Source organism: Rissa tridactyla, chromosome 6 (assembly GCF_028500815.1).
Source record: "Rissa tridactyla isolate bRisTri1 chromosome 6, bRisTri1.patW.cur.20221130, whole genome shotgun sequence".
NCBI lineage: Eukaryota > Metazoa > Chordata > Aves > Charadriiformes > Laridae > Rissa > Rissa tridactyla.
The window spans coordinates 59,741,408-59,761,240 of NC_071471.1; the positions used below are offsets into that span (position 1 = coordinate 59,741,408).

General features: G+C 40.0%; 1 protein-coding gene across 9 annotated transcripts in view; it reads right to left on the bottom strand.

The window, feature by feature from the left end:
• STN1 (STN1 subunit of CST complex) overlaps window positions 1–19,833 on the bottom strand; it is a 49,204-nt gene that overhangs the window by 8,706 nt on the left and 20,665 nt on the right. For 6 of the 9 annotated variants that reach the window (XM_054206689.1, XM_054206691.1, XM_054206686.1 and 3 more), the window contains 7 exons: window positions 19,061–19,156; window positions 14,453–14,524; window positions 12,437–12,598; window positions 11,098–11,209; window positions 10,205–10,367; window positions 3,130–3,252; window positions 2,550–2,622 (listed from right to left, as the gene is read on the bottom strand). In XM_054206689.1, the coding sequence (XP_054062664.1) occupies window positions 2,550–2,622; window positions 3,130–3,252; window positions 10,205–10,367; window positions 11,098–11,209; window positions 12,437–12,598; window positions 14,453–14,524; window positions 19,061–19,156 (801 nt within the window). Of the gene's footprint in view, window positions 1–2,549; window positions 2,623–3,129; window positions 3,253–10,204; window positions 10,368–11,097; window positions 11,210–12,436; window positions 12,599–14,452; window positions 14,525–15,638; window positions 15,788–17,350; window positions 17,445–17,882; window positions 17,939–19,060; window positions 19,157–19,833 lie in introns of those variants that run through there. The other 3 variants (XM_054206693.1, XM_054206695.1, XM_054206694.1) reach the window with 3 other exon arrangements.

A 19,833-nucleotide genomic window follows, 5' to 3' on the forward strand; every position in this document is an offset into this window, starting at 1 on the left:
CCTAGTCTACGACCCAACTTTGAGGGAATACACTCCTTGCAATGAAGTGGTGCTGTCCCTCTTTCATCGACATACAAGTTCTAACTTTTCTCTACCAGCTGAGGTAAGCCAGGCTGTGATTCACTTTCTTGCCTGACTACCAATAACAGAGAGGACAGAGTTATAGAAAAACTGCCATTTGCCCACTGTGGACATCTCACACAGGGTCTATTTTGACATATTAAATTTAACTTTGAGAGGTTCTGGGTTTTTTTTCCTTTTTACTATTAGCCTCATCTGACCCTAAAACCAGAGCAAATGTGTCAAAAAAAACCCAACCAAACCAAACAAATCTGGACTGAGTCTACCATTTTGCAGTTCAGTTTGGAGTCAAAATGTATTGTCATCTTTGTCTGGCTTCTAGGTAGACCCACAGTGGCCTCGCATGAGGCCATTTAAGATCAGGCTGTTTAGAATTACAATTGGAGCCAAGGACTAGGATTGTCATGTAGGCGTATTAAAGATCAGGGTTTGTGGAGCTCTGACTAGGCATGCTGAGGATTTTTTTTATTTATACAATAGTTCCAGGCAGCTGGGCTGGGCCTGAGAATGTGTCACAACTAAAGCAATGGGGCGAGGCATTGCCTTGAAAAGTGGCAGAGAAGTACCTCAATGGATGGAAGAGTTTGATTTATCATAAACCAGTCTTTCTGTCATGGAAGATTAACATTACTCTTGAAGGAAAATGGGTAGAGATTTCTTGTAACAAACAAGCAAAAGCCCTTGAGGTATTACCATGTTATTTTCTCATGAGCCTGCTTACTAGTCAAGGCCAAGCGGGTGGCTAAGGCTGCCATCCCACCAGCAGAGGGGGTCCGACGGTTACACTGAGCTCTGCACTCTTGCATCATTCAGTGACAACAAAATATAGGCACCCTGTCGGTTTTGATAAAAGCTTCTTGGCTTTCCTTCTCAAATTCTTCTATTACCAGTGACCAGGATATTGAAACGGTCCTTCTGAAAACTAGCAGAGAAAGATACACTGACCTGGAAATTCTCCTCTTTACAACAGGAAACTAAGTAGGTGGAAAGCTTCAACAAGAGGCTCTATAAAGCAGTTGCTATTTTTAACCTGCTCAGTATGGAAATGATGGCTTTGAGGACTCCAGAGTCTTCAAAGTTTTTTTCTGTGACTGATCTAAGGGTTTCTGTCTTTTGTTGACTCCTCCTGGCTCCTCTCACAGAGCACTGAGAGTACTTAACCAGTGTGATAATGCACAAGAGGGGAGTTAAACACCAGGCAGTCACTCAGCACCCTGTGTCAACTATATATATATTCTGGCCCTTATAGTGGCACAATTGAAAAAAAAACAAAAAAACAAAAAAACAAAAAAAAAAAACAGGTTCACAGGAGAACTAGCTGATGTATAAAATAGGCAGAGGGATGATTTGTCTTTTACAGACAAGATGTTTGTATTTGTTAATTGGATAAACAATAATGAAATAATGTGATACGTTGCACTGAAACAACCTCAGGCAAATGAGCCCATCTTCACCTGCGTGCCCAGTAACATCTACTCCCTCCATCCCCCAAAGTTACAGAACTTTTACCTCCACCTACAAACCCTGTCTACAATTGTACCACTGCTTAAGGTAGCCAGTTCACTGGCTTTTCACTTCACCTAAGTGAAAACTTCACTTAGCCTTTTTCACTGCAGGATAACTACCATATGCCAGGTCCTACAAGCACTATTGTAGTTATGATAGTATAAGGATAGGAGCAATTTAAGACTATATGCCTTATGTTCTAGTCAGTCATTTATTTTGTACTTAAAGTGCGTTCTACCCCAAAAATAGCTGCACTCCAGCAGCAAGTGATCCCTGCTGACACATTCTGCCCAAAGAATTGAAAGAAACTGTCGAAGTGTACCTGTGTAATTAGCAGACATTCAAGTCAAGCACAAGCTATCACTATGGCAATAAGACACAATAGGCTTGAGGGACAGGGATAACTCAGAAGCCACACCAGGGACATTATTTGAAAAGAAGTGGATTTTGTTAGACTGAAATCCCTACCTGCAAAGAACAACCACCTGAGGTCTACCTGAGCTTAAAATCTACAGACAATATCCTACTGACTTGAGGAAGTTTTATTATTGACTTAATGGAGGCAGGGATTTCACCTTTCTGTACGGTCAGCCTTGTGTCAACTCCCCCATAGAAACTGAACTAGCAAGATTTGCTACTTATCCAGAGTGCAAAACAACAGCTGATTTGGTTCCTCCCAAAATCTAAGTATTCTCAAAAGATATAGATCTAAGATAATGGCTGTTTATTTCAGATTTGAGAAGTTTGCTTCCTGCTGGGCACACCTGCTCTTTCTCTCTCCATGCTCACAGGAAGCTGCTCTTGCACTCCTGCCTTTAGCTATACTGATTAGCTACACTAGCAACTTAGCTCTGAGTTCAAGGCTAAGGACAAGAAGCATACCTAACACAGCAGCAGCAGGAGATATTGTCATCAGTATATCAGCACCAGCTTATCAGAGCCCTGACCACATTGCTACTTACGCCTGGGTTTTCGACAGTCTTCTTTAATCACATCAAGGGTCACTTTAAGCAACTCCTTATCATGGTCAGTCACCTGGAGAAAACAGAAGAAACTGGAAATACGTATCAGTCTATTTCACAGTAGATGGCATGACTGTTGAAAAGCAATCTAAGGCCATGCTGTATTCTAAAGTAATACTATCATAACTACAGTCTGCATTATATACTGCCTCCAAGATTAATAATGAATGTTACATTTTCAACCCACTTCAATAAAGAGAACTGTCCCAGGTCCCAGCTCTCAGTGTGCTCAGCTGTATCAGCACACAGTTTGGCAAGCCAGTGAACACAGACTGCGCTTGGAACAGCAGCAGTGCTTAAGTCTAGTGCTGAGTTACAAAAAGAACAAGTCAGTGGGTGATACAGAGGTAAAAGCAACAGTGAAGTAAGCTGCAGATAAGACTTTTGAGTAAACAGACAGCACTTGGACGTCCAGCTTCTCTTTCTGAAACATTTCTATTTCTGAAACGTTTCTACTATTTCTATTGACTATGAAAGTCATACCCCTGAACTTGTTTGCAAACACAGCTCAGCTCCTTACATGGTATAAGTCCTTAGAGCTACTAGGTTTCTGGAAAACCACCCCTTTTTCTTGTAGCATCCTTATTGCTTCCTTAAAAACACTGTGAATCCTTTTGGAACTGGAGTCCTTTTTTGACTTAACCTGTATGGGAAGAAAGGAATAAAACAGATGGTGAGAAATCTCAGCTCAACTAAAGTTACCAGCAAAAGCTCCATATGCTTTCAAGAGCAAGAGGACTTCAGGTGATTTTGTTACACATTTTTCTTCATTTAGTAATTCACAAATCATATCTGTTACGTATGAACTAACCAACACACCTAAGCTTTAAAAAAACAACGCTAAAACAAACATACATCAGAAGCTTGTGCTATTCTTAAGGAACTACAATGTCCTAACTGCCTTCTTTCTAGGTACTGAGAACTCTCTTTTGAAACAGGCTTGTGATGCTCACAGAGCATTTGACTGTTTAGCTAATCAAGCTTTACTCATATTCAGAGTTTTCCTAGTAATAAGAGTAGCAAGATAGAGAGATCAGTGCTTTGTCAGGTGATATTCAGGAAGACTCCAAGCGCTGGGGATTGGATTCCCATCTCCTCATTTTGAAACTGAAGCAGTGTCCAAGGAAAAGGAAGAAACCGGCAAGAACAGTATTTGTTTCTTGTCCCCTTAGTTTCCATATATTTGCACACATTCTGGTCACAGTCTCAAGAGCTTCTTCACAGCCTAACGGAAGGAAAGGATAAAGAGCATGCAAAAAATTAAGACAGGCATACAAGATAAGGGAACAAAGGATTCCATTTTGAGGGCAGGTGGTAAACAAGTCTCTTGTGAAAGGAGAACAACATGCCTAGAAGTCCATAACTGAGGAGGTTATTTAGAACAGAGAGTTATGTGTTCAGGAGTCATCTAGCAGATTACGAAGGAAGGAAGGGGAGAAAAAAAAGTCAGGGAAAAGCAGGATTTATTTGGAAGTAGAGCAGAGCCAAGACAGTGGAATGACGGCTAGGGAAATGGAAGGAAATAAAGAATCACTTGTGGAGCAGAGAAAGTATGGGTAGATAAGAGCAAGACCATGACTTACTCTTCTCCATCTCTATCTGTCCTACTGTGTCCTTCAACCTCACATTTATCTACACAGACTGCTCTAATTCCCCAATTGCTGTTTCCTCATCTGTTGTGAGCGGACTGTTCTCCCTGTGGCTTCCTTTGAGAACAGAGCTAAACTGATTCCCACAAACCAACATGTGATAACTAGAACCACACCAGAGCAACCAAAGCAAGACTTGCCAAGCCATTTCTTCAACTATCACTGTAAACGCTCCCATCCTGTCCTAAACAAAAGTATCAGACTTCACATATCCTACTACACTCACCAGACTCACAGAAGCCTTGGGAATGAAACAGGCAACTGCCATATACCCAAAGGAATTCACACGAATATGTGAAACAGACACCACATTAGCCATGGAAGAATATCTTTTCAACAAAACATTCATTCGATCCATTGGCAAGTCTTAAGTGAAACTCTGTCTGCTTCTAACCCTGGAAGCTGATATGCCTAATTGGGAATAGTTCAGAGCTCCAATAGGGGCATTAGCGTTAGCATGCATCACAAGTTTCTTCATCCCCTTTCTCCAGCTAATCCTCAATATTTCACCAGACCATAATCACATATCTATCTCTCTGTGCAACAGCCAACTATCTTTTTCCTCTCAAATCGACAGTCAAAAATAATTGCCTAATAGTTCAAGATAATTAACATACAACAATGGTTATTACTCTCAGTTCAGTTTTCTCCTTCTGTTCCAGACTGAAGGACTTCAGTGTCTGAATGTTTGTCTGTCCCCCTGTCCACCATGGCTGTATCAGTTTGGATAACAACAGACACTGCTTCTAACTACAAACTTGACCATACATCCAGTCACCATTCCAGTCACAGTGTTAATACTATCATATTTCTCTTTATAGTCCCTCTTCTGATAAACTGAAGAAACAAACATAAAACATAGCAGGAAGGGTTAAGTGAAGAGTGAATATTTTCTCATGGAAAAGCATATTCTCAGAGCCATATGTAAAATGAAGAGACTTTGCCGCTCACTCAAAGGCAGTAATAAATCCTCAAAAATCTAAGAAACTGCTAGCAAAGCAACAACCTCAAGACTCTGATCAATTTTTAATGTGAAAGCAAACATTTGGGGAGGAAAAAAAAAAGATAAAAATATCTCCAAAGAAGCACGCTAATTATTCAGTTTGGCTTAACACTGAGATCCCGTCAGAAAAGGGAGATAATTAAAAACAGACTCTGCGTGAACTGACACACAGCTCAGCCTGGATGGATACTGAAACAGAATCACTAAGAATGCAAGGGATTTGACAGAACGAAGGCAGAGAGGCAGGCTTGGGAATGAGAAAATAAGCAAGCAGCTGCTACGTATCAGCACCCTCTCATACGTGCTGCAGAGTACAAGGGAAAGGGGTTCCATGGCAGAAGGACTGTTCCTGAAGAACAAAATGAGGGCTCTTCGCCCTCTTCAGGGGCTTTAACATTATCCTGAAATGACAGGAAAAGTTTGGGGTTTTTTCCTAGTGTGCTCTAGAACATGCTTCCTCCTCTCTGAGTAAAGCAACAATTCAGGAGTTTCTTTGTGAGCACAATCTAAAATTACTTAACCGGTTCTTTTGGTCCACACGAAGTATCTCCAGCATCTCATCCTGCAAATTCACAAGTCAATAGTACTTCTTCCCAATACCTTATCATTTTCTTTTATGCCAAACCAGGCCCTCAGTTTCCTCTGGACATGGATCTCACCTCAGAGCCAATGTATACCTAAGCTTGTGATTTAGTCTACTGAGCAGAAATCTACAGGAGACTGAAACACGGGGCTATACAAAGAGGGAAGAAATCTAGGACTATGAAATCCTGTGTGATTTCACATCCCTACTTTTATTTCAGGAGGAGACTGAAAAATGCTTGCATTTCAACAGTTATAAAGATGTATTGTAGCTGTTAACATAGTTCCACCTGAGTCACAGCTTATTAGCCATCACTTTACTTTTTGTCTGAGAAATGCAGATATTAAGTAGTTTAACTGCTGAACCAAAGTACCAGCAAAGTCTGAATCTGGATTTTGAATTTACCCCTCACAGTGTTCACACCTTGTTTTGCAAAGTGTCCCCCTTCAGCATGCCTTAGTTTCAGGGTGCACAATTTCAAGTTCCCTGAAGTGCTGAAAGTAGGGGTTCCCCCCACCCCCCAAATCAGGTCCTTTTCAGATAAATTAAGCTGCACATCGAAGCACAGGAGCATCCAAAAACCATTCATTGCTTTTGCAAAAAAATGTCATGTCTCCCTCTCACCCCGAAAAGAGAAGCAGGTATTAAATAACAATTTTACCATCACTACCCTCCCTCCCAAGACCAGCCAAGGACTCTGTAGCCAATACAAGAGAAGAATCCACGCCTCCAGAATTAAGTTCATATTTTAATCAATATATTCCATCCGATGGATCTCACACAGCTTACTGGGTTGGTACTGTGCAACCAGTTATTCTCAGATCTTTAAAACAAGACAAACTCTCTGTACAATCGATAATAAGTCAAAGAATGAAGTGGTCCAGGAATTAGTCTCTTCAAAACACTGAAAGTATGTAACCTTTGGCTTATTATGAATCACAACACACCCTGACGGTGTTAAAGTTTCCTGGTATAACCACACACGTGATTCTACTCATGGAATCGCCCTTTGCAATTTCTCATGCAATGTTTAATCCTTGGCTTAGACAGGTGACAATTTTAGTAATAGTGATTCTGGACGTGTCAGTCCTGAAGTCCTATAATAAGCTTTGCAACATACATATTTAAAGTATCAGTGAACCTTCCTCAAGAGGCAGGAAGACAAGCACATAGCATCAATAATGTATAATGCACCCTGTTATACCTATAGTACAATGTACAGGGTATATACAGTAAGTATGAACAACACTGTAAAACTCTCTGCTTTAACTATTTGTCATTGCTGACCTTGAGATAATATTCAAATCAACAGAAGTACAAACAGCAGAGCCTGCATAGTACAACCGAAATTATGTGTCCAAGCTAGTGACATACACGAACTGGAATGGTACTACTAAAATAGCACACATTAGAGCTTATGCATGGAAGAAGCGCACAAAAATGGTTAATCAAGACTGGCTGATTCCAAGTCATATTTAATCCAGTTGAGAAACTGGATGGATCGAGTTCACATGTAGTTTTCTTTAAAAAGAGGAACCAAAAGCTTGTCCATTTGCCAAACATAATTGCCTAAGTCCAGCAACTATACTCTTCAGGTTATCTAAGCACAAGATTACGTTTTCTGGTTTTTTCGCTTGTAGTCTTCCTTGTGTTACCCACCCCTCCAGTCTCAAAAGTCATTTGTTTTAAGGGATAAGGGAAAGACAACAGCTTAGGGATAGAGGCGACAGTGGTTATGTGAAATGAAGCTCCTCTGGTTTTAAAAATCATAACAGATTTGTTAATTTTTAATTATTTTTAAAAACAGCAAGCCTTCCAATTCTCTTACCCATCCTCTGTAGACTATAAAATTAAATGTTCCCTAGTATATGTCTGAGCAGAGAACACAATTTGAGTTCTGCCATGTGCATCTGCTAGAGGGAAATTTATTCTGCAGAGACAGAAGACTGCACTGCTGGGGAGCCATTAGGACTGGAACTAGTTATTATAGGACATGTATGGGATGTGGACAGGGGTCAGGTACAGTAATGCCGAAAAGGAACAGAGAGATGCTGCCTACCTCAAGCTATCCCAGCTACCTCCTTCCATCTTCACCCCCTGCTCTGCTCCACTGCCAGTGTCTCCATAGCAGCTCACCACCTCCCTGGAGAAAATATTTCACGGGGGAGATACCCTCCCACTATGATGAACACTGTGCAAGTATTTTAAAAGTTGGGAAAGAGATGAAGGGGCTGCACCACATCTCCTAGGATCACAGGGAAAGGAAGGGAGGCAAGAAAAGAGCTTAACAGTGACTGTGCTCTAGAACACTAGAATTGGGGTAACAAAAATAAAGTTATACATCCAAGTATCTCATCCTTTCACATCCAGGACAAGTGCAAGAAGTGAGTACGTGTGTATATTGTTGTGTCGCCTAATTACTTTGGTCCACTCATCTCCTCACTCAGCTCCTGCTTTGCCAAATAGGCATGAAATAACATCATTCCACATTAGCTGTACTCTTTATCCTTTTGGTTTGAGTGCGATGCAAACCAGACGAATACAGAGGGGAAAAGAAAGGAAGAGGGACAGAAATCAGATCGATTATGCTTGTTTTTGTGGATCAAACTGGCTACTTAACCTCTTGCCTATTACGAGAAGTGACACCTTCAAGAGACAGAGGAGAGGAACAATGAAATGCATCTCCTGAGAATTACTAGGTGCTTCTCTTAAGGCATCCAGGTCACTTGACAACTGCAGGTTCTTCCGTATGCAAAGATATAAAAGACTCCTTGCAAGGAATTAATAGCAAAGGGCAACAGGGAGAACTGCAATTTCTAAATAAGCATCTGTGTGCCCAAATTCCTGGGACATATACTCACACCCTTGCATCAGGGTCAGGAGCAACTATTAATTATTATGATAGCTCCGCATGACTGCTAACAATGCTGATGCTACATTGGTTTTGTTGGTTTGGTTTTCTTGGTTTGGGGTTTTTTTGGTGCTTTTCTATGTTTGTTCTGCACCAGTTCCTACTTTAACTGGCTTTGCAAGTTATTCATCTTGATCTTTCTATAAATGCTGAAACTTCAAAGATGGAAGTTTCTAGTATTAATCTTAATGTAAAGTGTTTGGGAACTTTGAATACTGTTCCAGCTAGTTTAGAAAAAATACCCTGCTGTCCCATGTTGGATATTCTAGCATCAAACTTTTCTGTCAAAAATGAGAGCAGCTCCTGTTATTGTTTATATCGATGCTTGCTTTAAAGAAAATAACAAAAATGCCTTTAATAAAAGATATAGCTGTCAAGAAGCAGCTATCAGAAGCAGTTCAACAAAAGACCAACAAGAATAAAGCTACTTTGCATTATTATTTGACCTCATCTACAAGGGACTAGGTTTTGTGGGTTTGTTTGGTTTTTTTAAGGATTAAACAAACATCAAATGTTACCGTAACATAGCACTTAACTTTACAGTGCATATCAGAATCAGGCAGTGAAAATTACTGCCATAGATTTATTTCTCTAAAGAAAACCAAAAACGTAAACAAGTGAGTCACACAAGGCTCTAGCTCAAGTTTCAGTTGCCATTAGTAACATGATAAAAGCCACAACTCTGTTACTTTTGCAGAAATTTACCACTTCACACTAGTTGAGAATCTGGTCTGTAATTCATCCAAATAACACAAAGTAATATAAAGCCATTTTACAAAGTGTTTTTTGTTCTATTTCCCATTCTGCAGTTGACCAAGAGCATACTATCTCACTGGAAAGTTTCTTAACAGTTTGGTTACATACAACTACATGTAAACCGATTTCAATAAAATCCCACCGTCTGATCCTTTCAATCATGGCCTTTCACAAGTAGGGATTTCCAACACGAGAAATACATAGCAGCGAGCACTGTTCAACCACTCATTGTAATCTCCTTTTGAAAGCCACATCTCAATATATTAATAGAGCTTCAAATGAGAAACAATAGAAAGACTTCGTGCTATCTTCTCCCGATCAAATTCAGGAGCTCGAACATCTGTCCCAAACAGCTATCAAGCACCTTAAAGGGATCTCCTTATCTAGATTTGTAAATAGTGGCAGTATCAGAAAAGTTAGTACCTGTCGCAGACCGTAAGGTTACTCACCCCTAATACACAATTACCCTTAACAGAATTTTCTCACATTGTTTTCTTTAGTCTGCTTTTATATGTCTCAAGTGACAAGGTTTCCCCAAGCTCTGTAAATAATTAATGCCATAACGCTAAAACACTTGTGGTTTCTGAATCCTCTAAAGGCACCACTCTCTTACCTGTTTGTTTATGCTTAAAAAAAAAGTACATAGTATTATTTCCCCCCCAATAAAAAGCTGAAACAGTTACATTCACTCACCTCCTGACAGCTGGGGGTGGGTAGATGCACACCAGCCAGCGACACCAGAGTATCAATTGTTTCCAACTCCTGTTGGTAAAAGGTCTGAATTTTGTTTTCTAATAGAAAGCTTTTCACTTTCTCATGCAGCATGTTGATTGAGAAATTCTGACCCTCCAGCCCACTACAAGGATACATAGAATATCTCAAACAGCAAGAAATATACTACTAATGTTTTTTAGCACAGTTATGTAAAGTTAGTCTGCTAGACTTGTTTTCAAAGGTCAAAAGGTATTTCACCATCCTTAAGGAATCTGAATTTAAACCCTTAATTAAAACAGACCATTGTTTATATGCAATAAACATCCAACTGTTCCTCTTCAATCATTTGCTGTAACAGTGTTGTGATTTTAAGAACTGCACTCTCTGAAACCACACTACATGCATCAGACCTGCCAATAAGCATCCAGCTACCTTTAAACTGAATATAGGAATGGGTGTTTGGATCAGTTTATTAAGGTTATGTATTTGTGATTTGATGATGACACAGGCAGAAGTTGAGAGCATTTTGATGGAACAGCTCCTTATTCTTACTCATAAAAGGAAATCAGACGAGGACACTCCTCCATCGAATCTGTTGACCTCACCACCAAATCTTGCTCTAAACCCCAGCAGGAGGTCTGTACACAGTATTTTACTACCCTCCTAATATTCACTTTGGTTCAGCATTATATTTCTTTTGTCATCTTACGGACAGGTACCTCATCTGTATGGATCATCAATTACTGGGGAGAACAGCAGGCTGCTACTGCTACAGAGAGGCCCTGTTCTACCTTTCTACAGTTATCACAATAACAAATAAACAATAATAAAATCCCACACTGCCCCAAGGCCAGTCGGGTTACTGCATTTACCTCTGTCCCTCCTCGGGGCTTTGGAAAGGTTTATCATAAACTTCTCTATAGAGACAGGGGAGCTCCATCATTCTTGAAATCTGAACATCACACACAGGATCATCCACTTTATCTGGGGCAACAAAAAGAACACACATACTTGGCCAGAACTACCATACCAATCTTTGAAGCAAGCGTACCTGAGCCAGCACAACAGAGCTTCACATGCCAGTATTAAATTGGCAAATTTTGTTTGCTGTTGTTTTTATTATAACAAAACCACAAAGGCCACTCCTGCTTTTACAGTTTACAAGGAGGTAAATGACCTGTTGTGATGCATTGCAGATTATGCTTTTATCTGACAGCTTATTTAACTGGAATTTATGATCTATTTTACCTTTCAGCAGTCTTTATCCATTAGAGGAAGTTAACACATAATAAGAAGCTTTATTTGGGCCAAAGTGAAAGCAATTTAGAGGCTATTTGAATTGCATGGCTCTCCTTTAATGAAACAATGGTATTATTAACGGCCCTTGAATGGGTTATATATTCATAAATCTTCTGTCTGGAAAGTAGGGTTGAATTCCCTCGCAGATTTTAGCTAGAGCTGAAAAATCTACAGACTTTTTATCTGAGCTACACAGGGTTATTAAAAGACAGGCTTCCCCCCACCAAAGGAATCATTTCAGTATTGCCTCTGAAAGATTTCACTGGGGAAAACCAACTCTTACACAATAGCACAAACACGGAGGAGAGAAGTTCTGTAACTGGAAGCTTCTAGGCTGTAAACAGCAGACTGCAGAACCTTGCTGCCCAAAGAGCTGTCAGGTACAGGGCCAGCACCTGCAGATCTGTGCCAAGTGACTGAAGACAAGGAACGCTTCTCAGTCATTCTGCAGAGCCAGTAAATATAGGAGAACCTGGGTTTCAGTAGTACAACGTGCCCATATGCTGCTGTCTGCCCACAGAAGGGATTATACAGGCAGAGACAAACAGCAACCATTTCTCCAAAGCAGCTAATGCTCTTGATGAAGTGTGGCATAAAAAGGTCACCAACTCCCTTCCCATGGGCTTTGGCTGCTCTACTTCAACACCAAGAAAACTGAAGAGCAAATCACTCTCACAGATACCCAATCACACTATCTACATAGCATTCTTGTATGCATGCTAGCCATCTTTTATAGATTTTCCAGGAACGCCTCATTTACAGTCAGTCTAACCCCACACATTAAGTAGTGTGTTTTCTAACCTCACACTGCTAAAATTGAAAGAAAGAAAGTGGAAATTATTCAATGAATTACATGCAGTCTGACAAATTCAGACAACTAAGTTACATATATCACAGATCCATAACACTCACAAAAACATGAAGCCTGAATTTCTCTTTGTTGCCTGTAGGTTCGGATGTGACCTCTGACCCTGACAACATCCCCAATCTCCAGCTTGGTTTTCTGGCTCACCATTTCTTGGAGTTTCTTCATCTGTTCAAGCACAGTAAGGCTGCTGGGTGTGCTTGGACGACCTGTAAGAAGTCAGGGAAAGGAGATCAGGCATTAAGGCCGAGAGGGCTGTCCTTTTGCATTCATCCAAACACCTAAGCATCACAGGTGTCATATTACTGAAGAAGGGGTAAGGTCCCAGGAACTGTGTGTCCTGGGTAGCAAAACTTTTGGGTAACAAAGTTAGTTTACAGTCTTATATTTATTTGAATAGTTCACCTGGGGAAGGTGTAAAAGGGAAGAGATATTGATTTACCACTGAAAATGTCACAGATGGGTTGCAAAATTGTAAGATTAATTTGAAATAGGTTTTGTCATGCTAAGAAGGATAAGAAGGGAAAAGAAAGGTCAGCTGAACTTTTTACATGAAACAAGGATGAGTCATCTGAGGTGGGACCAAAGTATTCATGTGATGCAATTTGATGTCTACACTGAAGTGAATGCAACTTGACAGAACCTCACATTTACGTAACACACCTTTGCAGCAGAGTAAATTCTTCATAACTTAAAGCCTGACTAATGATCCAAGTATCCCCGATCACAATTACAAAAGGCTGGAAGAAAGCTCCCTGTGCGCCTTAGAAGCTGGTTTTTTTTAGCAGGTACAAATGAATTAATCACAGAATAGTAGCGGTTGGCAGGGGCCTCTGGAGATCATCTAGTCCAACCCGCCCGCCTAAGCAGGTGAATTTCCATTAATAACATAGTGTCCATTCAAGCACTACTGATGTACATGTAAAATAAGAACACAAGGCTGAAACAAGCATTCTGGGCCCTCATTCTGTTTCAAGCAGTATTTCATGCAATTCCTTTAATGAATTTAAGTTCCTCATAAAAAACTGATTTGATTGTGGGTCCCCATTATTTTTTTGGAAAGCTATGCCACACCATCACATTTCTAAAAGTAAGAGCTGCCTTCTAGATTCCAGTTCCAGTTGGGAACATTGTTAAATGTAAGTAAGTATGAATTATATATCTGTATTGTCATGGTTTGGGCTTGTTCCACAGACATCAGAGTTTTTAATTTTTACATCACGCTTTCCTTTCCCCATTCTATGCACATGTAACCCTAACACTGCCAGATGACACTAGTAACATTTATTTCAGCAGGATTTGACCAGCTCCATATCAGAGTTGTCAATCTACAACAAGAGCTTTCAAAAAGGTACAAAGCAGAAAGCACTTTGGTCTATGAGAACTGGTGGGAGAAAAATCAAAGAGAAAGCCAGACACTAGTAAGTTCTTCTGTTAATAATTGCAATAATAGATTCATTTCAAATGCACAATTTCTGCACATTTAGAACTTTCCCAAATCATAAAAGACTGCTGGCATCCTCCCACTGTGTTTTAAGCTTCCTTTAAGTTCATCATTGACAGTATATGTGTGAGCAGAAGAACGTGAATGCAGACAAAGAAGAGGAGGTGAATCCTGAAAGCACTGTATCACAAGGGTGGTGAATGAGACCAGGCTGCTGGTCAATGGGTTGACTTTGGAAACAGAAGCTGCAGCATGTGTCAGATTTCCAGCCTAGTTCCTCACTAGATGAAGTCACAAAAAGAACCATAAGAAGATGACTCTCTGAGCAATGTTACAACAACATAGAATTGGAATACCATATTACTCAGATAAGGAAAAGGCATGACAGGTCATAACACAGTGGTTTAATCAGCATTGGACACAACACAAGAAGTAATATGAAACTCCCAAAATAGCCCGGGCTGTAGGATGTGATGGTTTGAAATTAAAAAAAAAAAACAAAAAAAACCCAACAGTTGAATTTGCTTTTCTGCAAGTTTGATCATTTACTAAATTACATAAGACAGACACAAGGAAAAAATGTACAGTCAAAAGAGGAATTATTTATTTGATAAATTACCTGATAAAAGTGTTTCTGCTACCATGGGATTTTTCCAGCAGACACAATTTATAACTCCAGTACTATCATCCACTGTAAAAAAAATTGCAAGAATTACAGAGTAAGAAAGCAGGTAGTAATGTTCCAAGAAGTGAAGATACATAGATATGTAGGGAGATGACTGTGAAGGATAGCTCATTCCAACCAGTCTGAAAGGGAAAGTGTGTGCTCAACCCCTACTAATACCTCTGAATTAATCTCCACAGTCATTTCAGTCATGGAAAGTAACTCAGAACCAGATACAGTGCTTATATGCTTAGTCAGCAAAGTAACAGGTATATTCTCAAAAAAAGATCAAGCACTAATTTAAATTATGAGGCTTCAGTACATACTCAATACTAAAGGGTTTTTTGACAAGGTCAGAAGAAGAGTCAGTGTTGAAAGCTGAAGCCAGACAAATTAAATAGGAAACCAGGCACAAAACACAGAAGCATTACTGTAACGGTGAGAAAACAGCACTTCAACATTGGGGGGTACGTTCATGTGAATAGACTACGAGTGCTGCTACTTCCAGCTGCATTGATTTCCATGCTAATACTGTGCACAAAGTCTGCTGGCCTTACCCGTACAAGAGGACGTTCAAGAGAGCAGAAAGGCAGCTCCTCTAGCCAGGAAGGACAGAAGACAGCACGTGCTTGTGGTTCTGCTCTAGGCCAGGAATTCCCAACTTAAAGTATAAGTACCGGTGGCATGCAAGCCACTTCCGTTGCCAAAAAAGCTTAACACCTTCTGAGCATAGGAGCTGTCTAGCTTTTCCTGTTTCGTTAGAACCTAATCAAAATAAGTTTTGCAATTTCTGGCACAGGCACTGCACTGTCAAAGACAGCAGAAGACAACAAAACCCAATGAAAACTAAAAAACTATCAGAAGAATCAATTGTTCTACAGATCAAGAGACTGTACATAGATGGTATGTCCAATAAACACTCTCTAAATAAAAAGGCACTAAATGGCTGTCAAACCACAGCAAAGATCACATTTCCAGTCCAGCTAACACTTCAAGCACCTTGCTCCTTGAATGTAATCATCTTCAAGACTGAGCTTCCTGACTTCACAAATTGGAATCTGCAGTTTTCTTCTGCTCCTTAAACCAGATCCATGACTACAAAAGTAACAGCAATGTTTACCAGGAAAGTACTGATTGGTACCTGCAGTCGCTTCCTCTGGGAACCATAGCATCAAAGCAAAATGCCTTCGCATTGTCTCACATGTTTTGAAACAACCTCCCTATTTGGGGGGGTCCAATTTCATATCATTGTCTTGCCTTCCTGTTGCCCAGTGGCTTAGCTGCACATTCCTAATAACAAACATACAGCATTTATAAGATACAGGTAATTCCAAATTCCATCACAAAAGTATGCTCATCTCATTGCTATCCCCCTTTTGAGCTGCTGTGTCTGCAGCTATTTCAGCAGCTTTAATTTTGTACCAGAGCATAGATAATGATCTAGCTGGTAGGATTTCCTCTCCTTGGTATGGACAAAAACCGAACTATTTTAGTAGGAGCGAGAGCCTCCATATCCCATGCCAAGCCATTCATGCAAGCCAGCAATGGCAAGAAGAAACAGGGCAGATGACATTTCACTATTACATTACTGCAGCTTCTAGACGTTCCAGCTTGCAACTGGCTGTTGCACCAGCTGCCGCAGATACACTTCCTAAGAAGGGCTTAGAAGCAAAACAAACAAGACTGAAGGATTAGGAGGCCGGACTTCTCCTCATCAATGTAACAGGAGTAACAATGGAGTCCTAGAGAGATTGACCTGTTCTTGACCACACAAGGAATCTTGTAGCACAGCAAGGCTCACAGTTCAGAAATAAAAGCTTTGAGCAAAAAGACAAATAACTCCTGAAGCACAGATGAATGAGAACTCTTGCAATTGTATTCTAATTAGATAGGAGAATGTTAATCTATTTTAAATGCACTCAAGGGGTCTACAAGCTTCTGAAAACTTCCTGTGTGCCCTGTGCCGCCCTTCATCATCTTCTTGGGTTTAAACTTTTGTTTGTTTGGTTTTTTGTGGGTTTGTTTTTTCAGTTTTTCTCTTTCCTTTTGTGTGTTTGTGTTTGGGGTTTTTTGACTCTTACATTAACTATTTGAGGGGTAGCACTCCCAAAGCTACCTGGGTAATGAGGTAATTATGTTCATTTTTATTTCTTTATAACAAAAAGGGCATGGTTCTTGTAGGGCCTGCGTGAATCTACTGAGATGATCCTGGTGAGGTTTTTTTTCATTTATTTTCAAGGCAAGTGCCTTTCAGCCTTTCAAAACAGTTATGGAGTATAAAAAAAAAAAAAACACGTGTGATGCTTGGTTTTGTTGAAAAGGAAGGGGAAAAAAAAGTTTAGAAAGGTGTATTAGCTAAAATATGAGCTTGTTCAAAGCTACACTTTAATTAGATATCCTTCTCCAAATTGATCATAATAATAGCAATAAACAATCAAATCAAAATGTCAAAATCAGGTTTTACACAGCATGTATTTTTTTATTATTTTTTAAGCCAGGAAAGAGTCAATTCACTCTCTTTTACAATTATTATTTTGTCACTAGTTCTGACTGTATGGTTTTCAGCACAGAGAGGACCTAAGATTCTCTTAAAATGAGCAGTGTTTATTCTGAAGTAGACAGATAAGTAATGGCGGCGGGGAGATAGTGACAGTGATACAGAGACATTTCCGTTCTCTACCAGAGAAAAAGTACAGAGGGGGAATTGCTTTGTAAGTCACTTTTAAGCAGACGGAAAGTGAGCAGCGTGCGGTGCTCCAACTGATGCAATGCCTGCCTTGTGACTCACCAACCAGAGTCTGTAGAACTGAGAGATGCAAGAAGTTACAAGCAGGAAACTGTCTAAGAACTTACAATTTTACGCTGGCGGAGTCAGCCTGCCTGAAAGGGAGGGCAGGCTGGGGAGAGGCACCCTGGCAGGTAGCCTGAAAGCTCAAACCAGGAACCGCTGGAACAAAGAGTGGAGCTGGATATGAAAGGACAGCAGGAAGCCAGGCTCACTGAGCGCTGTACTTAAAGGTCGGCTGATCTAACGCTAAGTCCTTAAGTCCACTACTCTGCAGTTTCTTTTTATTTCTATTCCTTCATTTTCTGCCCTAATCAAACATTTCCAACAAGTTTACATCTAAACTAGTGCCGAGAGTAGCGTGGGAAACCCTTGCTCATAGAATTGGTTTTGCATTGGTCATTTTGAGCCTGTCATCCTCTATTCTCATGAAGTGATAACTGAATTTGCATACTAGTGCAATAGAAGAATAATAGCTGATGTTCAATTTGTTTCAACACTTCATTACATCATCAATTACATCTCCGCCTCTTAACTTAGGTGCTTGTTTAGCCTGTGCTACTTCAAGTGCCAGAGAAACTTGTGCTTCAAAATACTTACTGTCAATGAGTTATTTAGCACAATCACAGGGTAATAACAAACATCCAGAAATTAGCCTAAAAGAAAAAAAAAAACAAACCAAAAAAATAGAAAATAACCACTCTAAGAAACTTGCAGGGACACTTCTATAGAGGACACAGTCACCTCTAAGCAGCCGCACCCAGTGCGGGGTATGCTATATGCCCTAGCAGCTAATGCTACTCCGCAGCAGTATGATGCAACTCCAGGTGTTGTGGAAGCTGGGACCTGGTTAAGTTGTCAACTGTGTCTTCACAATACTCCTGTGAGTCAGGGAATTGCCGCTGGCTCAATTTTGTAAGGAAGGGAACTGGGTAAGAATAGGTGCTCTGTGATTTACCTCCATCAGGGGGAAACCCATGGCAGAGGAAGACACTCAACATGAGTCCTTCAAGTGCTTCGATAGCATCTACGCATTTGGCTCCCCTTTCCTACTGTGAGATGACCTCCCCCACCTTTGAAACTTGCCACATCACCACTACTCCACTCTGCTTCTTCTCCAGACAAAAAAGACATCTGAACAAAATGACAATCAGATGTTTCCTGTTTAATAAAGCAGTCTGAATATTGGGAAAAGAAATAGGGAGGAGACAACTCCCAGCTGGTGTTGGCAAGGGCTGGTATGACAATGCCTGAGTTAGATTTGCTAAGACTCTTACGCATCTAAATATAAACAAGCTCCTGACTGCTATTAAAAGCTGGCTCCAAGATACAACAACACATAAAAAAAGTCAGAAGGGATTTCACAGGTTCAAAAAAAGGAAGAAGTTACTTCCCATTTGCAGGCACTGTTAATTCTGTTTAGATCTGACCAAAGGAACTGCATATATATATATATATATATATATATATATATACACATGGAGAGGAAGATGGTGGAGTCCAGTGGCAAAGCAATAATCCAAATAGATTTGCTAGACGACTCCAAATGAATCAGTTACTCTGTTTTAACTATTTGTTTCTCTGCTTTTGAAGTGGAGATAAACAGTAGCTTCCCTAAATTTGTTAAGTAATCTGAGCTGTAGATACATGTTATATTATGGTAAGAGCACAGTTGTTTCAAGAACAGACAATGATCAAATAGGCAACCTTTAAGTTCTATCAGAAACTAAGATTAGAAGGCTGGTAAGTGCAAGAAGAAAGAAAGAAACGTTTCTTACCTCCATAATTATAAAAGGCATCTCTCTCTTTCGTTTGAACCACTATCCCAACAACATCCACCTGTCTTATTGGATGTCCATTATAAAAGAATATACCTAGAAACAGAACATTCTTGGTAAGTGTAACTGTTTCTTTCAACATCCTACCCTACATACTCACCTTTGTCAGTAAAAAAACATACTTTCTTACATATTTAATATATCTTAAATTATACGATGCCTAGTCATGTGAAAAATCCCCTGGATCACTGAGGACTGGGAACACTAAAAGGAAGAAATATCAGCTCTACTTAGCATACCAAAAGCTTGCTTTAGTAGAGTGTCAGAACTTTATTGCTGTCAGAATTTTTCTTGCACATTTGATCCGAAAAACAGTTTGCTTGCTGCAGGCATTAGAGGTTTTTTTTAGTTGTTTTTTGTTTCATTGTTTCATTTTGGTTTTGTTTTGGGTTTTTTTTGGGGGTGTGTTTTTGGTGGTTTTTTGGGGTTTTGTTTTGTTTGTTCTTTACATCTTGATCAGGCTTTAGAATAAATAACAGAACACAATGGAAGCAGTTTGAGCTCCTCACAATGCAGCTGTTCCTGATTAAGGCAGAGCCTCCAAAAGGAAAACTAACATAATTCTGTCTTTGATTTCTAAAAGAACAGGAACCATGGGGGGTGGGGGGGACAGAAACAACCCTCTTAGATTGTAGAGTACAGTACACAGTCATCATGGACAGCATTCTGAACTTCAGTTTCTGAAATAACACCTGCTAAAAACATCCCTTCAA